At 46.1% G+C, this 20,428-nt stretch overlaps 1 protein-coding gene across 6 annotated transcripts in view; it reads left to right on the forward strand.

Moving 5' to 3' along the window:
* The window catches only part of LOC137300248 (sorting nexin-11-like), a 115,994-nt gene that overhangs the window by 1,774 nt on the left and 93,792 nt on the right, over positions 1–20,428 (forward strand). For 3 of the 6 annotated variants that reach the window (XR_010958048.1, XM_067969365.1, XM_067969361.1), the window contains exons 2-6: positions 138–261; positions 3,408–3,462; positions 5,274–5,360; positions 7,491–7,591; positions 8,495–8,593. Coding sequence is in view for 5 of the 6 variants with exons in the window: in XM_067969365.1 (XP_067825466.1) it covers positions 3,439–3,462; positions 5,274–5,360; positions 7,491–7,591; positions 8,495–8,593 (311 nt within the window). In the remaining variant the exon portion in view is untranslated. Of the gene's footprint in view, positions 1–137; positions 262–1,822; positions 2,026–3,407; positions 3,463–5,273; positions 5,361–7,490; positions 7,592–8,494; positions 8,594–20,428 lie in introns of those variants that run through there. The other 3 variants (XM_067969362.1, XM_067969364.1, XM_067969363.1) reach the window with 3 other exon arrangements.

The following is a 20,428-nucleotide window of genomic DNA, read 5'->3' on the forward strand; positions in this document are numbered from 1 at the left end:
TCAGGTGATGCAGCTGAGGAAAAAAAGGTCAAGTGTGCAGACTCTTTATGAATGGCCACATGTTTTTGCTGTTTAAACAAAAAACAATCTTGGAAGTTCTAACCTAATATCATCATTTTTTTGACCTGCATATACAGTGAATGTCAATGCCAAGGGAGCTGATTGGAATAAATTACTGAACCTGACAACTGAAGGAGCTGAATTACAAAGGAGGGCTGATGCCACGCTCACAGCGGGAAGCTGTGCTCACAGAGAGTGCAGGTTGGAGAATCGATGTTACAGAGTTGTCGCACTTTTCCGGCCTGCAGTCCCACGGGCAGAGATTCCTTGCTTGGAGCTTGGGTTGGAGAATTGATGTAACGGTGTTGTCGCCCCATTTCTGACCCATGGTCCCTGCAACAATGGCTTATTAATCTGCTGCTGAAACCCTCATCCATTCCTTTGTTACCTCCAGACTCGACTATTCCAATGCTGTCCTGGCCAGCCTCCCACCTTCCACCCTCCGTAAACTTGAGCTCATCCTAACTCGCACCAAGTCCCATTCACCCATCGCCCCCTGTGCTCGCTGACCTACATTGGCTCCCAGTTCGGCAACACCTCGATTTTAAAATTCTCATCCTTGTTTTCAAATCCCTCCATGGCCTCGCCCCTCCCTATCTCTGTAACCTCCTCCAGCCCTACAACCCTCCGAGATCTCTGTGTTCCTCTAATTCTGGCCTCTTGCCCATCCCGATTTTCTTCGCTCCATCATTGGCAGCCGTGCCTTCAGCTGCCTAGGCCTTAAGCTCTGGAATACAATCTCTAAATGTCTACGCCTCTACCTCGCTTTCCTCTTTTAAGACATTCCTTAAAACCTACCTCTTTGACCAAGCCTTTCCTAATATCTCCTTATGTGGCTCCGTGTCAAATTTTGTTCAGTAAGTGTCATGGGACGTTTTACTATGTTTAAAGTGCTATATAAATGCAAGTTGTTGTTGTTATTTGCTGGGAGCAAGGGTTGGAGAATTGGTGTTACAGAATTGTCTCCCTGTTTCTGACCTGCAGCCCCGCGAGCAGAGCTTCCTCGCTGGGCGCACGGGATCGTGGAATTAACTGTACACTATTAACCCAGGGTGCTTCAGTAATCTTATTGTGTCAGCTGTCGACACCAGCCTCCAGTGTGATACCTCCTTCTATCCAGTTTCTGCCAATGATGTAGGGATGATCTGTTTTAATTGGCAGTATAATTATAAACATGGAATTCTGCCAACTCATATCCTGGGAACTGTGAACCTGCCAAAATATACCCTTCCTCCAACAAGCTGCAGGCTTTTAAAACCCACAACCTTGGTGTCACTAATCACTACCTTGTCTCCTCTTGTTGATTCAACCTTGTTAATGTCCTGCACTGTACATCTTGGCCCTTCACCACAGTTTTTCGATTTCAAAAAGGACTTCTAAATTCACCATTTAAAATCAGATTTAAACCAGGGAAAGAAAAAACATCCTCATGGTATTTATTCACTTCTCCTCCCCCATCTCTCTCTCTTTCCTTAAGCCATTGGATAGGATCAGGAAACAACAACCCTGGGTGATTTTTCTTTCCTCCCAACTCCGAGGTGCTGAGACCGATTGTACCATGTTTACAGTTGCCCTGGTGAGATAATCCAGTGGACCGGAATCTGTTCTGAGAATGGTGCGTCTTTGCCAACTGAGAGGTGGGAGACAGGCCCACATTTTATCAGTCTGTTGCACATTGCCTCCACTCCCACACCCAAACTATGGGTTGTGAAATAACAAATTAAGAATGAGCAAAGCTCAACTTTGCTCTATTTTGGAACAGGGTCTTGGACTTGCTGCTGCCTGTCAGTGTTATTCAGATGAGAAAGCGAGAAGCGGGAGAGCTGTGACTCTGGGTAGAAACTCAGTGACTGGAATACCAACTGCAACACTGATAGTTGGCTAAACATTACATTGAAGGCCTGCCGGTGAGCTTTAATGGCTGTTTATCATCTTAGTCACAGTTACTCAATGGCATTGTAAAAAGTAAGATGATTATCATTAGTTTAGTCAAAGAAATGTAAGGGAATGAATATTATTCTCGGGTTTCTTTTCCACATTTGTACTTGTACCTATGACTGAATTGAATGTTATTTTTGCAGGTTTTGTGCAGTCAGCACCGCTTTCACCAGAATGATACCGGGGATTAGAGGGTTAAGTTCTGAGGACAGGTTGCATGAACTAGGCTTGTGTTCCCTCGAGTTTAGAAGATTGAGGGGTGATCTAATCGAGGTGTTTAAAATGTTAAAAGGATTCGATGGGTCAGATACAGAGAAACTATTTCCTCTGGGGGGCGGGGGGAGGAGGAATCAAGAGCAAGGGGACATAATCTTAAAATTAGAGCCAAGCTGTTCAGAAGTGAAATCAGGAAGCACTTTTTCCACACAAAGGGGAGTGGAAATCTGGAACTCTTTCCCCCCCCCCTAAAAGGCTGTGGATGCTGGGGGTCAATTGGAGCTTTCAGTATTGAGAATGATAGATTTTTGTTGGGTAAGAGTATCAAGGGATACGGAGCAAAGGCAGGAAAATGGAGTTGAAGTGGAGATCAGCCATGATTTAATTAGGAACATAGAAAGGAAGGAACATAGGGACAGGAGTAGGCTGTTTAGCCCCTCGAGCCTGTTCTGCCATTCAGTGAGATCATGGCTGATCTGAGACCTAACCCCATATACCCGCCTTAGCCCCATATCCCTTGTCGCCTTTGGATAATACAAATCTATCAATTAACAAAAATCTACCAATTAAATGGTGGAGCAGGCTCGAGGGGCTGAATGGCCTCCTGTTCCCATGAACTGAAGAATGCTTTCAAAACCGTCCTGTTTCTCTCCTCTCCCTGTTGTGAAGGTGCTGACTCTTGGTTGCAGTACAGGTTTCATGGGCTTGGCACTTCTTCAGTGCTTCATCCTACACAGCCATGCTTCACCTGTGAGCCTAGACAGTGCATGTCAGCAGGGCATTTGACACACATGGGCAGAGGAGGAGGGCACATCACAACTTAGCTCGGTCCTGTCCTTGCCACTGCAAACATAGGCACCCTTCCCTACAAAAGTCACAAGATAGGGATCAGAAAGCCCAGGGGCAACTCAAGCTAATCTCGGCTGAGAGCTGCTAACTCAGCACAGACCCTAGTCCACAAAAATATTTCTTATCAGAGATTCATGGCCGAGCTCTGAACCTCTCTGTTGGCTGTGATGGAGTCTCTATTGGAGATGTGGAGGGAGGGGAGATTTCCAAAGGTGGTTTCAGTAAGAGGTTTTTTTTTTCAATTGAGCTTATTTTAATTGTGTTTTAGTAAAGTATACCGACTGAGAACTTACAGCCTTGATGTAAAATTCAACTGTTTAATTTGTGATTCTGTGCACTGACAGACGGTGCCCTGATTCTTCAACTGAAAACAAAATGATGAAAGACCAGGAAGAAGAGGTGAGATTTATTTCCTGAAATTTTCTCCCCTTTAAAGGTGTCCACTAACGCTGGCATCTGTCCTCCAGTACCGCACCCAAGAGGCTATCTCTTCATTAGTGAGCCCAGAGAGATAGTGTCAGCAGGCTAATCGACATAGGAAAGGTTGAACAGGCTGGGGCTCTTTTCTCTAGAAAAGAGAAAACTGAAGGGTGACCTGATTGAGGTTTTTAAGATTACGAAAGGGTTTAGTTGGGTAGACATAGAGAAATTGTTTCCATTTGCTGGGAATCCAAAACTAGGGGTCATAAATATAAGATAGTCACTAATAAATCCAATAAGAAATTCAGGAGGAACTTCTTTACGCAGAGAGTGGTGAGAATGTGGAACTCGCTACCACATGGAGTAGTTGAGGCGAATAGCATAGGTGCATTTTAGGGGAAGCTAGATAAACACATGAGGGAGAAAGGAATAGAAGGATATGCTGATAGGGTGAAATGAAGTAGGGTGGGAGGAGGCTCGTGTGGAGCATAGACACCAGCAAAGACCAGTTGGGCCAAATGGCCTGTTTCCGTGCTGTAAATTCTATGTAACCACAGCCGAGCCTTATCTTGTCTTCGCTCGATGTACGTGTGCACACTTTCCAGGGGCGGTTACAGCACAGTACTTGGCGTCCCTGCTGTGCTTTGTGTTCCCTCTACCTAGTCCAGCTGTGTTGAGGTGAATTGCAGTGCCCCAACTGTTTTCATTATCCACTAACTACATGCATTACGTATCTCTGCATTCCATACAAATCCATGGTAGACTAGGTATGATCTAAAATTAAGGTAAGGACTAAAATCCTGCTGTCTGTATCCTAACTCGCACCAAGCCCCATTCACTCATCACCCTTGTGCTCACTGACCTACACTGGCTTCCGGTCTACCAGTGCCTCAAATTTAAAAGTCTCATCCTCGTGTTCAAATCCCTCCATGGCCTCGCCCTTCTCTATCTCTAACCTCCTCCAGCCCCAACATCCTCCGAGATCTCTGCGTTCATTCAATTCTGGGCTCTTGCGCATCCCCCACTTCCTTCGCCCCACTGGCACCAGCTGTGCCTTCAGCTGCCTGGACCCTAAACTCTGGAATTCCCTCCCTAAACCTTTCTGCCTCTCTCTCCTCCTTTAAAACGCTCCTTAAAATCTACCTCTTTGACTAAGCTTTTGATCACCTGTCCTAATATCTCCTTTTTTGTCTGTGTCAATTTTTTTGTCTGATTATGCTCCTGTGAAAACAAAATTGGACATCGAGCCACATATTAGGACAGGTGACCAAAAGCTTAGTCAAAGATGTAAGTTTTAAGGAGAGTCTTAAAGGAGGAGAGAGAGGTTTAGGGAGGGAATTCCAGAGCTTAGGGCTGAGGCAGCTGAAGGCATGGCTACCAACGGTGGAGCAAAGAAAATCGGGGATGCGCAAGAGGCCAGAATTGGAGGACGGCAGAGATCTCGGAGGGTTGTATTGCTGATAGAGATTATAGAGCTAGGGAGGAGTGAGGCCATGGAGGGATTTGAAAACATAGATGGGACTTTTACATTTGAGGTGTTTTGGATGTTCTGAAGTTTATGGAGAGTGGAAGATGGGAGGCCAGACAGGAGAGCGTTGGAATAGTCGAGTCTGGAGGTACCAAAAGCATGTATTAGGGTTTCAGCAGCAGATGAGCTGAGGCAGAGGCAGGGGCGGAGATGGGCGATGTTACGGAGGTGGAAGTAGCAGAAACCCACAGCATGGCAGCTATGCACAAAGCCAATCTGTGTTGTATGTAATGTGTTTAACACTGAAACTTTGTGTTCGTAGGAATTCATCACTATACGAGTACAGGACCCAAGAATCCAAGACCAGGGTTCCTGGGCTTCGTACGTGGATTATAAAATATTCCTTTACGTGAGTACAGTGCGTGTTGTTTGCTTACAAGTGTTTAAAATGATAAAGCGATTCGATAGGATAGATAGAGAGAAACTATTTCCTCTGGTGGGGGAATCTAGGGGACACGATCTTGAAATTGGAGCTAGGTCATTTAGGAGGCAAATCAGGGGGCATTTTTTCACACACAGCATTGTGGAAATCTGGAACTCTCTTCCCCCAAAGGCTGTAGATGTTGGGGAACAATTAAAATTTTCAAGACTGAGATTGTTAGATTTTTGTTGGGTAGGAGTATCGAGTGATATGGAACCAAGGCGGGTAGATGCAGTTGAGGTACAAATCAGCCATGGCCTAATTGAAAGGCGGAACAGGCTCAAGGGGCTGAATGGTCTCCTCCTGTTCCTTGTGATGCCCCACCCCTCTGACCCTGGCCTTGCATCACGGTGGAGTGTGTGGCTGGGTTGTCAGCCTTGGCCCACGTCGCTGCCATGCTGCAAGCTGGCCACTGGGAGGCGAACGAGGGCAGTCCAGAGATGAGAGTCCCTGTGGGGCACGACTTGGCCTCGGATTGGTACCTCTTGCCAGCAGCATAACAGTTCGTTAACCCCAGGGAATCAAACCTGTGTCCCGTCACTGCTTCTCCGCTCCATGAATGTTTCCAGATCCACTTGGTAGTGACCCAGTCCTGGTCTCTGCATACAGGAACTCAGCAGAGCAGGGATCAAAGCTGCTTGTCTCGACTCCAGGACTCCACTTCCTGGTCTTCCAACATGTAGCGCCATTCCCCCCCCCCCGGGAAGGCGGTGACTCTTGCTGTGGCACGTTTCCATAGATACCAGGTATCATCAGCACTTCGTCCAAGCAGCAGTTCTTCATGTGTGAGCCCAGACAGTTAGTGCTCATAGGCTATTGGACCGTGGGGTAGAAGCACCACATGGAGCCTGGTCCTGTCCTCGCCCGACATTCACACTTGCGCACTTGCTAGCAGGAGTTGTTGGACCCCGATCAGGAGCTGGAACCATGGCCCGTTTCCCTTTCCCCTAGGCCAGTGGTGTTGAGGTTAATTATCGTGCCCCTATACCCCCCGATATTGCGGCCCCGTCACAGTGTGACTGACCCCATCCCCCGATATTGCGTCCCTGTCACGATGTGACTCACCCCACCCCCCGATATTGCGTCCCTGTCACGATGTGACTCACCCCATCCCCCGATATTGCGTCCCTGTCACGATGTGACTCACCCCATCCCCCGATATTGCGTCCCTGTCACAGTGTGACTCACCCCACCCCCCGATATTGCGTCCCTGTCACGATGTGACTGACCCCACCCCCCCGATATTGCGTCCCTGTCACAGTGTGACTGACCCCATCCCCCGATATTGCGTCCCTGTCACGATGTGACTCACCCCACCCCCCGATATTGCGTCCCTGTCACAGTGTGACTCACCCCCCCCCCCCCCCACCCCCCGATACTGTGGCCCTCCAAGGATTAGATTATGAGGAGAGATTACATAAACTAGGCTTGTATTCCCTGGAATATAGAAGGTTAAGGGGTGATTTGTTTGGGAGATTTTTTAGGATTTTGAAAGGAATTAATAGGGTAGATAGAGAGAAACTGTTTCCACTGGTGGGGGAATCTAGGACAAGAGGACATAACCATAAAATCCGAGCCAGGACATTCAGGAGAGAAGTTAGGAAACGCTTCTTCACTCAAAAGGTGGTAGAAGTGTGAAATTCTCGCCCACCAAAAGCAGTAGATGCTCGCTCAATCAACAATTTAAAATCTGAGATTGATAGATTTTGTTAGCCAAGGGTATTAAGGGATATGGAGCCAAGGCGGGTGGATGGAGTTTGGAGTTTGGATACAGATCAGCTATGATCTCACTGAATGGCGGAACAGGCTCATGGGGCCGATTGGCCTCCTCCAGTTCCTATGTTCCTATTCCTGCGCCAGCTAAGATCAGCTGACTCAGTACAGACCAGAGATTGAATCTGGAACCTTCCTGCTCCACGTGGGGCTCAGTACCACGCTGGGCACGTCATTTACCCAGGACCGAGTGGGCTACTCGGGAGGGAGTACAGATTGTTACTGTTTGTCTGCTAGTCAAAATCAACAAGGTGAACTGACAGGCCACTTGCTGCACTCTTCCAGACAAACAGCAAGGCTTTTACTGCAAAGACCTCCTGTGTACGGAGACGATATCGGGAGTTTGTGTGGCTGAGGCGTCGGCTCCAGAAGAATGCTGGATTGGTGTAAGTACAGCTCGGAACACTGGAATTAACGGGACTTGGTGGATGATTTTAGAGACTGGGTCCCCTGAAAAGGCGTGGTGTGGTATCCCGGTAATTATTCTGGGATCACTCCGTCTTTTGGATGAGACGTTCAACCGAGGCCCCGTCTGCCCTCTCAGGTGGTCGTAAAAGATCCCATGGCATTATTCGAAGAAGAGCAGGGGAGTTTTTCCCACTGTCCTGGCTAATATTTATCTCTCAACCACATCATTAAAACAGATTATCTGGTCATTATCTCATTTCTGTTTGTGGGAGCTTGCTGTGCGCAAATTGGCTGCTATGTTTCCTGCATTAGAAAAGTGACTACACTTCAAAAGTACTTCATTGGCTGTAAAGCACTTTGGGCCGTCCTGAGGTCGTGAAAGGCGCTATATAAATGCAAGTTCTTTCTTTCACTCCCGCTGACCAGAACTGACCCAGCTGGAGTTTGCATAGTTAGTGGGAAGACACCTCACAGTGTCAGCCGTGGCACTGTTGGTAGTGCCGTGGGATCCTCTCTGTCCACCTGGGAGGGCAGTCAAGGCCTCGGTTTAACATCTCATCTGAAAGACGGCACCTCCGACAGTGCAGCACTCCCTCAGTGCTGCGCCGGGAGCGTCAGCCTGGATTATGTGCTCAAGTCTCTGGAGTGGGACTTGAACCCATAACCTTCTGACTCAGAGGCGAGAGTGCTACCCACTGAACCACAGTATAGAAGGAAACCGACCAATTCCCTTCATGAATTGAACTTGGCTCATCTCTTGCCCCACTCCAGTCATTTGTTGTCTGATTGTTTGGGAGGGACGTACTGATATTAATATAGTGTCACATTCTCCTTTCCCAAAGTACAGTATACAAAATTCCACACTTCTTATGTTTTCGCAGATCTCTCCCAGAACTGCCAGGGAAGAATCTATTTTTCCAAGTGAGCAACAGTGAAGGCATAGAGAGAAGGCGACAGGGTCTGCAGCAGTTCCTGGAAAAGTAAGTACAGTGTGAGGACTGTAATAATATTTCATCTAGTTCGGCCACAACTGGAATATTGTGTCCAGTTCTGGGCACCGCACTTTAGGAAGGATGTGAAGGCCTTAGAAAGGGTACAGAAAAGATTTACTAGAATAGTTCCAGCTATGAGGGACTTCAGTTAAGTGGAGAGACTGGAGAAGATGGGGTTGTTCTCCTTAGAGCAGAGAAGTTTGAGAGGAGATTTGATAGAAGTGTTCAAAATCATTAAGGGTTTAGATAGGGTAAATAAAGAGAAACTGTTCCCATTGGCGGAAGGGCTGAGAATCAGAGGACACGGATTTAAGTTGATTGGCAAAAGAAATACTTTTTTACGCCGCAAGTAGTTATGATCTGGAATGCGCTGCCTGAAAGGGTGGTGGAAACAGATTCAATCGTGGCTTTCAGAAAAGAACTGGATAAATATTTGAAGGGAAAACACTTGCAGGGCTACAGGGAAAGAGCAGGGGGAATGGAACTAGCTGGATTGCACTTACAAAGAGCTGGCAGGGGCTCAATGGGCCGAATGGCCTCCTTCTGTGCTGTAACCATTCTATGATTCTATGATTTAGTGTGCGTTGCTGATGACCTCAGACACACAGAGTGTTTCTTTGTGTGAGCAGCATGCCTTTTAAAATTAATCCAGATTTATATTCGACAACAACTGTACTTGCATCTTGTCAAGATTCCGTACTTTGTTTTTATCTCCAATTTTTCCTCCCTCCGCGGCAGGGTTTGATTTCACAGGCACCCACACATTTTCAGTATTTCTCTTACTTGTCTATTGTCAGTGTGTGAGCTGAGACAGTGAGCGTTGGCAGGCTAGAGAATGGGCAGAGAGCCCGATCCTGCCCTCCCCAGTAACCCAAACATGCACAGCAGGGGTTAGCGGACACTGATCGGGAGTGTGATCTGAAGTACGGAGACACTACAGCCATTCTAGGTGAGATCAGCCATCTCAGCACAGATCAAGGGTTGAGCCTGGGACATTGTACATCATTTGAGTCATTGGAGAGCTTCGAGCATCTGAACTTTGAAGCACACGGAGTCCTGGACCCCAGGAACATTTCAACAATGAAAACTTGCACTTTCATTACAAGATCATAGGATAATTACGGATGGGGAACGGCCATTCGGCCCATCTTAATTTGTCCATTCAAAGAGATCCTATATTTCCCCCCATTGCAGCTTCCTATCGTTACTTAAGTAGTTCCAGGGTTTTCACCTCCATTACTCTATGGGAGTTCATTCCATGTCTTGACCACTCCTTGTGCGAAGAGGAACTTCCTGATAGCAGTCTTAAATTTGTCTTTTACTAGTTTGAATCTGTGCCCCTTTGTCCTACTCTCGCAATTTAATTTAAAGTAATGATGTAACATAGTCAAATATCCCAAAGCACTTCACAGAGGTTTTAAAAAAAACAATGGTAGGTGAAGGGTTGGGGGGTGACTGAAGGCAGTGGCTTAAACTGGGTTAATTTGAAGTGAGTGCTCATTTAATATTTTATTCGAGGACTGAATTCCTCGAACCCTGTGGGGCTTCTGGCCGGCGTCGACTCTGTCCCAGTCACGGGTTGGGGGGGGGGAGGGAGGTGGGTATTAGCATAAATGGGGCGGGTGCCCGTGATATTTACGGTTCTCCCTTGGGCGTATGCTCCATGGGGAGCCAGGAATATAAGAACGTAAGAAATAGGAGCCAGGAGTAGGCCATTCGGCCCCTCAAGCCCGTGCCGCCATTCAGTAAGATCATGGCTGTCCTTCGACCTCAATTCCACTTTCCCACCCGATCCCCATATCCCTTGATGCCCTTAGAGTCCAAAAATCTCAGTCTTGAATATACTCAACTACTGAGCATCCACTGCCCTATGGGGTAGAGAATTCCAAAGATTCACAACTCTCTGAGTGAAGAAATTCCTTCTCATCTCAGTCTTAAATGGCCAACCCCTTATCCTGCGACTATGCCCCCTAGTTCTAGACTCTCCAGCCAGGGGAAACAACCTCTCAGCAACTACCCTATCAAGCCGCCTCAGAATCTTGTATGTTTCAATGAGATCACGTCTCATTCTTCGAAACTCCATAAAGCATTGGCCCATTCTACTCAATCTCTCATCATAGGACAACCCTCTCATCCCAGGAATCAATCTAGTGAACCTTTGATGTACCGCCTCTAAGGCAAGCATATCATTCCTTAGATAAGGAGACCAAAACTGTACACAGTATTCCAGGTGAGGTATCACTAAAGCCCTGTACAATTGTTGTAAGACTTCCTTACTCTTGTACTCCAACCCCCTTGCAATAAAGGTCAACATGCCATTTGCCTTCCTAATTGCTTGCTATACCTGCATGCTAACGTTTTGAGTTTCTTGTACGAGGGCACCCAGATCTCTCTGAACACCAACATTTAATAGTTTAATATTCTGTTTTCCCATTCTTCCTACCAAAGTGAATAACCTCACATTTCCCCACATTATACTCCATCTGCCACCTTCTTGCCCACTCACTTAATCTGTCTATATCCCTTTGCAGACTCTTTATGTCTTCCTCACAGCTTACTTTCCCACCTAGCTTTGTATCGTCAGCAAACTTGGATACATTACACCCAGCCCCTTCATCTAAGTCATTAATATAGATTGTAAATAGCTGAGATTCAAACACTGATCCTTGCGTCACTCCACTAGTTATAGCCTGCCAACCTGAAAATGACCCATTTATTCCTACTCTCTGTTTTCTGTCCATTAACCAATCTATCCATGCTAATATATTACCCCCGACCCCATGAACCCTTATCTTGCGTAACAACCTTTAAAGGCACCTTAACGAATTCCTTTTGAAAATCCAAATATACTACATCCATTGATTCCCCTTTACCCTGCTCGTTACATCCTCCAAAACTCTAATAAATTTGTCAAACATGATTTCTCTTTCATAAAACCGTGTTGACTCTGCCTAATCATATTATGATTTTCTAAGTGCCCTGTTACCACTTCTTTAATAATGGATTCCAGCATTTTCCTGACGACTGATGTCAGGCTATCTGGCCTGTAGTTCCGTGTTTTCTCTCCCTTCTTTCTTGAATAGCAGTGTTACATTTGCTACCTTCCAATCCGCTGGGACCGTTCTAGAATCTAGGGAATTTTGGAAGATCACAACCAATGCATCCACTATCTCTACAGCCACCTCTTTTAGAACCCTAGTCTGTAGGTCATCAGGTCCAGGGGATTTATCGGCTTTTAGTCCCATTAGTTTCTCCTGTACTTTTTATCTACTGATATTAATTACTTTAAGTTTTTTTTTTATTCGTTCATGGGATGTGGGTGTTGCTGGCAAGGCCAGCATTTATTACCCATCCCTAATTGCCCTTGAGAAGGTGGTGGTGAGCTGCCTTCTTGAACCGCTGCAGTCCATGTGGTGAAGGTTCTCCCACAGTGCTGTTAGGAAGGGAGTCCCAGGATTTTGACCCAGCGACGATGAAGGAACGGCGATATATTTCCAAGTCGGGATAGTGTGTGACTTGGAGAGGAACGTGCAGGTGGTGTTGTTCCCATGTGCCTGCTGCCCTTGTCCTTCTAGGTGGTAGAGGTCGCAGGTTTGGGAGGTGCTGTCGAAGAAGCCTTGGCGAGTTGCTGCATTGCATCCTGTGAATGGTGCACACTGCAGCCACGGTGAAGGGAGTGAATGTTTAGGGTGGTAAGTTCCTCACTCTCATTAGCCCCTTGGTTCCCCACTATTTCTGGTATGCTTTTTGTGTCTTCTACTGTGAAGACAGATACAAAATATTTGTTTAACGTCTCTGCCATTTCCTGATTCCCCATTATAATTTCTCCTGTCTCAGCCTTTAAGGGACCAACGTTTACTTTTGCTACTCTCTTCCTTTTTACATACTTGTAGAAGCTCTTACAGTCCGTTTTTATATTTCTTGCTAGTTTACTCTCATTCTATTTTCTCCCTTTTTATCAAAATTTATTGGTCATCCATTGTTGGTTTCTAAAACTCTCCCAATCCTCAGGCTTACTACTCCTCTTGGCAACATTATAGGCCTCTTCTTTTAATCTAATACTATCCTTAACTCCATTAGTTAGCCACAGATGAATCACTTTTCCTGTGGAGTTTTTATTTCTCAATGGAATGTATATTCGTTGAGAATATTGAAATATTTCTTTTAAATGTTTGCCATTGCTTATCTACTGTCATCTTTTAGTCTAATTTCCCAATCTACCTTAGCCAGCTCGCCCCTCATACCTCTGTAATTGGCTTTATTTAAGTTCAAGACTAGTTTCTGACTTAAGTACTTCACTCTCATTGAGCGGCTCTTTGCACTGGGCTCGAAGACAATCGTAGCTTTTGAAACCCCTGCCGATACTGAATGTGCTGTATTTGCTAGAACTGGGTGGGACCTGGCTCACATTACCTTTCCTGAGGAATTCCACCATCCCACCCCCCTTTCTCTCCTAGACCCAGCAATTTCGGGATCCAGCTCTCCTGCTTCTGTTACAGCGCCACTTTTATGTTTTAGAATTTGAACATCCTTTCTAATTGCACTTTGTGATTCAGTGCCGGGAGGATGTGTGTTGGTATTTGATCTCTCTTACCTGTTTTGATTGTATTGGCGTTTTTAAAATAATTTCACGGCTCTGCGAATTTAAGCTGACGTGAATGAAGTCTCCAGCAAATTTCATTTGTTGTTTAGGGCACCATCTGGTGGCAGACTCTAGCAGCACTGACTCATGCTCACAGCACAGGTTGGCTCAGGGTCCAGGTCTGAACTCTGCATCTTTGCTATTTTAAAACCAAGGTTATTGCAGATTGTAAATAGTACTAAAAATGATTGTGTATTAAAAAACAAAAAAATTCTTTTTGAAACTTTGAGCCACAGATTAGCATCTCCGTCCGTCTTGACTGGACTCCGAGTCGAGAGCTGGTGTTCAGGTGTTCTACCTGTCCGGCAGGTTTCCATTGTAGGGCCTGGTTTTATTTAGCTCTGTTTTTAAAAATGCAAACCAATAACTTATAAAGTTTACGCTACTTTTTAAATTCTCAACTGATCAGCCACATTATATAAATTATACATAACTATACAAGTCAGTGACAGCTGTGGCTCAGTGGGTAGTGCTCTTGCCTCTGAGTCAGAAGGTCATGGGTTCCAGAGACTTGAGCAGAAAATCTAGGCTGACACTCCCAGTGCCAATACCGAGTGAGTGCTGCACTGTCGGAGATGCCGTCTTTCGGATGAGGCATTAAACCGTCTGCCTTCTCAGGTGTACGTAAAAGATCCCATGGTACTATTTTGAAGAAGAGCAGGGGAGTTCTCCCTAGTGTCCTGGCCAATATTTATCCCTTGAGCAATATCACTAAAACAGATTATCTGGTCATTATCACATTGCTGTGTGTGGGATCTTGCTGTGCGCAAATTGGCTGCCGTGTTTCTTATATTGTAACAGTGACTGTACTTCAAAAGTACTTCATTGGCTATAAAGCGCTTTGGGACGTCCTGAGGCCGGAAAAGGCACTATATAAATGCAAGTCTTCCTTTATGAAGTGTGAATGGAGCAAATTCAACTGGGACTTGTGGCTTGGGAAATGTAGCGCACTTGTGGTCTGTGGTATTGAAGGCAGAAGGCTCAACAGTGGAAATACGTGCAATGGATTAAGGATGAACAGTCTGCCGAACACAAGCGATCGATTGAGATGGTTTATTGTCCTTTAGTTCTTTACCTGATGTCCACACATGCACTTTTCAACAGCTATTGCTGGATCGGGAGCAGGGATCCCGGCTGATTTCCCGCCTTTCTCCCTATCTCAGAAGCATTGACGCCAGTTGTACAGCCTGTATGAGCACCCTAACTAATCTTGACGAACTCAGCACAGACCAGAGATTGAAGCCGGGGTCTCCCGGACCTGCATGGCTCGGTCTGTTGTTTTCCATAGTGCACAAAGTGAAGGGCAATAGGCAGGCATACAGTCGTGTGTAGGGTTGCCAACTCTGGTTGGACATATTCCTGGAGGTTTCATCACATGACCTCCCTTCTCCAACTACCCTGCCCTGTGAGTCAAACAGCCGTTTTTCCCCATCTCCAATATTTATGTAACAAAAGTGTTCAAAGTAAATGTAAAAAACATATAATTTTTATTTTAATGCCCCAATAATTTTTCTCCTGGGTTGCTTGCAGCAGTGTCCAGGAGATTAATCTTTAAATCCTGGAGGCTCTAGGACAATCCTGGAGGGTTGGCAACTCTAGCTGTGCCACTCCTGAGATCTGTCACTGCCTCTCTCAGGAATGTCTCAGGGCACTTCGCGTACAATGAATTACTATGAAGTGCAGAGACCTGTTATGTAGGCAATGAGGCAGCCATTTTATGTACAGCAAAATCCCACAAACAGCAATTTTATGAACAGCCATTTGGTGTGCGTTTTGGTGGGGTTGGTCGATGGGGACCAGGACACTGGGAGAAGTCCCTGCTGTTTTTTGAGTAGTGCAATGGGATCTTTAACATCAGGTTTAACATCTTGCCAGAAGTGCTGGAATCTCCGTTAGTACAGTAACTGCCTGAGATTATGCGCTCAAATCCTGGAGTGGGGCTTGAACCCACAACCTTCTGGCCGAGAGACAAGAGCGCGACCAACAAGAGAGCGACAGTCAAAAGCAACGACACGGTGATTTCACAAAAACGGTACATCGCGTGTCATATTGTCCGTGGAGCCTACTTGCCTCATACAAGTGATGATTAAGAGGGTAGAAAGGGCGCTTTCCTCTATGTTTAAACCATGTTTACAGAGTATATGTGTGGCATACTACCGGTACTTTTTTTTTCTACCAGTGTGCAGACGGCAGGAAACTGCTTCAGCTGTCACACTGGCAGTGAGGTTTAGCAGCAGGTGAATTCCTTTCACTGTGTACTCTGTACTTGACATCGTTGCCATGGGGACTGGGATCTTTTGGCTTTTTGCCCAATAGATTGGGAGGGGGATGGGAAACGGTGGTCACGTGGGGAGGGGGAGGGGGAGGGGGGGTTCATGTGCGACTATACAAAAGAAACTAACAGTAAGACAAAGCAATGACCATTTTTAGAATGGAGTGGGGAAGGCAGGAAGCTGTAAAGATGTAGCTGCATGATACTCGACCTTAGTCTACAACATGCAGCCGCGATCTGAAATCAGTTATTTTAAAATCGTGGGGGGAGAAAAACGCTGTGTATTTATCATTTGAGTGGAATCTATATTTTGTAAAAGGGAGCAAAAATAACTGGACCATAAGATTGAGGCTCGATAATGAGCAGCAAGGCAAATAAAATATAAAGCAAGCTGCGAATGCTGGGAATCAGAAATAACAAAAAAATGCTGGAAATACATAGCAGATCATTCAGTAGCTGAAAAGACAAAAGCAGGATTAATAACTCGAGTGAAGACCCTTCATCAGAACCTATTTTAGAAGCAAGATTTTAAATTTTCATGGAAAGGCAGAATGCAAACCCCAAACACCAATTCAAAAATCCTGGAATCCTGTGCAATTAAGAACCAAATTTGACTTTATTCAGTTCCCATAAATCAGTGGCCCTGATGACGAGCCTTTCAGTTTCCTGGGAAAGACCAGGAAATCTGAGTATATCTTATTATAAAGGCAGCTTGAAAACACTCCAGTAGGCTGTCTGTGCTGTGCTGCCTTTGTATCAAAGCCTTCACGGGAAGTACGAAAAAATAAACAAGAGCTGGAGAACTAAATGGCTTTTGTCTTTTCAGTTCCCTTTAGACTGTGCCAGTGGTCACTGGAGACCCACAGCTGGCTGAAGCACCAATGAGAAACCTGTCAAATTCACCAAGGCTGGGGTGGGGGAAGACCTCCGCTGTGGGCAATCCCACCTGCTCTCTGCTGTCTCCTGTCCCTGGAATTTCAGCCCCCTGTATTCAACTGTTGGAACCAAAGTAATAAGCAGTTTTTATTTCCCTCCTCCCAATATTCACTGTTCCCCAGGTGAATGCCAGTCAGGCATGACTTGGTCCAAATGCCTGCCAATCACCTGTCTGTAACCGACTGCCCGGAGGAGCATGAAAGTGGTCATCCAGCCGATATTTTTCCCACCCCCACTGTAAGTCAGTATAGGTTCCTCCTCGGTGCTCCCCTCACCCCGCCCACCCCCCCCCCCCCCATGACTGACATCAGGAACCCACAGGTTTTTGAGCCATGACTCGGGTATGACAGTCGCCATTTACCAAGTGCGAAACTGGACAAGGGGAGGGACTGTGGCTTGAGTCCAGATGCTAAAGATGAATTTGTTGCAGGCCTTCATTTAACCCTAATAGAATCATAGAGCACAGGAGGCCATTTGGCCCATTGTGCCTGTGCCAGCTCTTTTGAAAGAGCTATCCAATTAGTCCTACTCCCCCTGCTCTTTCCCCATAGCCCTGAAAAAGTTTCAAGTATATATTCGATTGCCTTTTGAAAGTTATTATTGAATCTGCTTACACTGCCCTTTCAAGCAGCGCATTCCAGATCATAACAACCTGCTGCATTAAAAAAAAATGTCTCCTCTGGTTCTTTTGCCAATTATCTTAAATCTGTGTCCTCTGGTTACTGACCCTCCTGCCGCTGGAAACAGTTTCTCCCCATTTACTCTATCAAAACCCGTCATAATTTTGAACACCTCTACTAAATCTCCCTTAACCTTCTCTGCTGTAAGGAAAACAATCCCAGCTTCTGCAGTCTCTCCACACAGCTGAAGTCCCACACAGTTAATACCTCCGCATAGTGATGCACAGAAATAAGTGAGCAAGGGAAAACAAATTTCTATTTCAAAACTAGATCTTCAGTAACCAATTTACATCATTGAAATTTCCAGGCAACCCACTCGAACACCAGACCGTCTGATGGGAAACCCCAGGCCCAGCTGCAGTACCCCGGCTCATAGCAAACAACATCATCCTTTTAAAACTGCTTTTCCATTCCACACCACAAACTCAACAACAAGGTTTTAAGCATTTTCCGAAGTGCTTTTATTTGATAATAACTATCCTGTGAAACATTTCCAGGCACCGTGAGAAAACGCCAGCCTCTGACAGGATGTCCTGTACTCTCAGTACGTTAATCGAGGCAGCGAGCAGTCTGTCTGTGTGTGTCTGTCTGTGGGTGTGTTTGTCTGTCTGTGTGTGAACCTGCGCCAATGACCTGCAACCAACACGGCTTTGGTTTCGATGCTCTTGTCTTTCTCCCCGGTCCTTCCTGATTCCGATTCCACGGGTATGGCCACTACTTCGCCCAAGGGGCTGTTATTTGTGCCTGCGTCTAGACGGTGGGTGTTGACAATTGACTTTGGGAGGGCATCACGGCCGAACCCAGCGCAGCCCAGTCCTCACCTGACATCTACAAGCATGCATTTTCCATCGGGATTCACTGGGTCGTGATTAGGAGCAGGGACCACAGTTGATTTTTTTCTCCTCTTTAACTCAGGGGTCACGTTCAGATCACCTAAATCAGAACAGACTGGGGAAGGCACCCGGGATCTTCCTGGTCTCTTGTGGCTCAACCACTGAGTGGTTAAAATCAGTGGGGGAGCTCGAGTTGGGTTGTTTTAACTCTAAAGATTGTTTTCCGTCCAGTTATCATGATCAGCAGGAACATGGGTTTGGTGGGGGTGCCACATCAATATGTGAAACACACAATATTTAACTTCCTGCTGAAATATAAATCGTTTTTAAATTGGAAGCCAGCGTGAGAGATACACACAATCCTTTTTCTTACAGAGGTAGTTGTCGTGGCCGACAATTATCCCTCAACTAGCATCACTAAAAAACAGATTATCTGGTCATTATCACATTGCTGTTTGTGGGACCTTGTTGAGTGCAAATTGGTCGCTGCGTTTCCTACATCACAACAATGACTACACTTCAAAAATACTTCATTGGCTGGAAAGTGCTTTGGGACATCCTGAGGTCATGAAAGGCGCTATATAAGTGCAAGTCTTTATTTCTATAGTGTCCCACCTGCGAGGAAGGTGTAATTACAGCTGCAGCCAGTATGAGGTCCCTGTCGCTCCCAAATGCCTTTTGATAATCTGGCAGCTAATGGTGCCATGTGCATGGAGGCTATTGTGTCAGTTGATCCTAGATATAGGAAACCGATCTGAAATTGACAAGCGTGCTGCTGAAAAGGTTATCCTCCAGCTTTTCTACTCCACCTCTTTTTAAATCCTCCTTACCTGCCACCCCATCAGCAACCAACTAGTGACTTTCCTCCTTTTTGGAAGGGGTGCGGTTGGGAGGTCATCTGGTCTCTTTGGGGCTGGTTTGGCTCCTAGATGACCCGGCGGGTGATGGAAGACTGGAACCAACCCTCTGTGGTAGACTCAGTAACCTTGATACTTGAGCCAAGCAGACAGCAGTACTCCAGGGTAGTGTTGATGATTGTTTGCCTACCTGGTGCCCGAATGGGAGCAGGAGGTCCTTGCCTGCTGGGATTCTTCTCACTCTGCTCCAGGTAGCCCTGCAAACCAATGTTCTTACAGGTAGGATGGTCCTAGGTGGACAAGCAGAGGGACATTTACCAATGTTTTTTGCTGTTAGGCCACATGTTTTGTAGCTGGTTCAACTCCAACAGAACTCCAGCTCACCCTTGGACGTCCATAAGCTGGTCCCTTTGTCAACAAGTAACCATGCTTTCTGGAGTTAAGTAAGTGGAACGTGTCACTATGGGAGGAGAGAGTGCTTTCCAAATCGGGAAAACAGAAACTCTGCCTGTGTAGTTTGCCCTGGAGGCTCTGAAACATGGTGATCGATTAATGTGCACGATTAAAAATAAAATTCCCATCACACACCAATCCCCAGCTGGATAGGCCTCTGCCAGCATTACTTTGCAGCCATCTGCTCAGAGTGTAAAGGGATGGCTGGAGTTACCTCATCCCTCACCTGCTCTCAGTTTCGACCAAGATGAGGAGCCCTGGGAGCGATGGATGCCTCTTGAGGTGGAGGCTGAATTCCTGACTCTCTTATTTTTGCTCTCGATGTGCCCCTAGAGGAGTGGTCGATCTTATTGGGTAAATCAAGGGGGATGCATATCTTGGGCATTCTGTTTGGACTGTCTCAGTACCATGCCGGTTTGAGGCATTTACCCATTAAGCCATCAGGGGGAGCTGCCTGCAGAGTACTTTGTAGAGCAGATCTTCTGGAGATTGAGATCAAATCGAAATGAATATATTTTCACAACAAATCTAGCTTGCTCCAGGGCACATCCATAGCCTCGTGCACCAGCTCCTCAGATTGCTGGCATCCTCCCCAGTGATAGTACTCCCAAGTGGGGAGTTCTCCATTGCACTGTCTGAGAAGGCCCTAGGCAGAGTGGGAGCTGCTTCCTCTGTAGAAAGTCAGCCAGATCCACTCCAGCCCACTTCACAGGTGTGGGAGAGACCTGGGAATGAATCATCTCCTCACATTGCATCAGAGGAGCAGGATGCAGCTGGTAAAATCTTAAACAGAATCAGAAAATAATTTAGTAAGCAAAGAAAACGTTTATATTTTTTGGGTGAATTTTGAGCTCATCTAGATATAGATATCTTTGCTGGGGGAATGGAGCAGCTTCCATTTAAGGAACAGTGCAGTAAAGTTCCCTTTACGCTGCCCTAAACAATATACCTTAATCTGAAGCACCGTCATTCGTTCCCGGCACCAACCATTGTGGTCTTTGGGTGAGATTGCCAAATTAGGGCAGTTTTTGTGCTGTGGGACAACACCCGCTGTAAACTGGCCTGGAACTGCCCTGTGCAGTTGTCACAATCGGGAATGCGCTGCCTGAAAGGTTTGGTGGAAACAGTTTCAATAGTAACTTTCAAAAGG

This window comes from Heptranchias perlo, chromosome 30, assembly GCF_035084215.1.
Source record: "Heptranchias perlo isolate sHepPer1 chromosome 30, sHepPer1.hap1, whole genome shotgun sequence".
In the NCBI taxonomy this organism is placed as follows: domain Eukaryota; kingdom Metazoa; phylum Chordata; class Chondrichthyes; order Hexanchiformes; family Hexanchidae; genus Heptranchias; species Heptranchias perlo.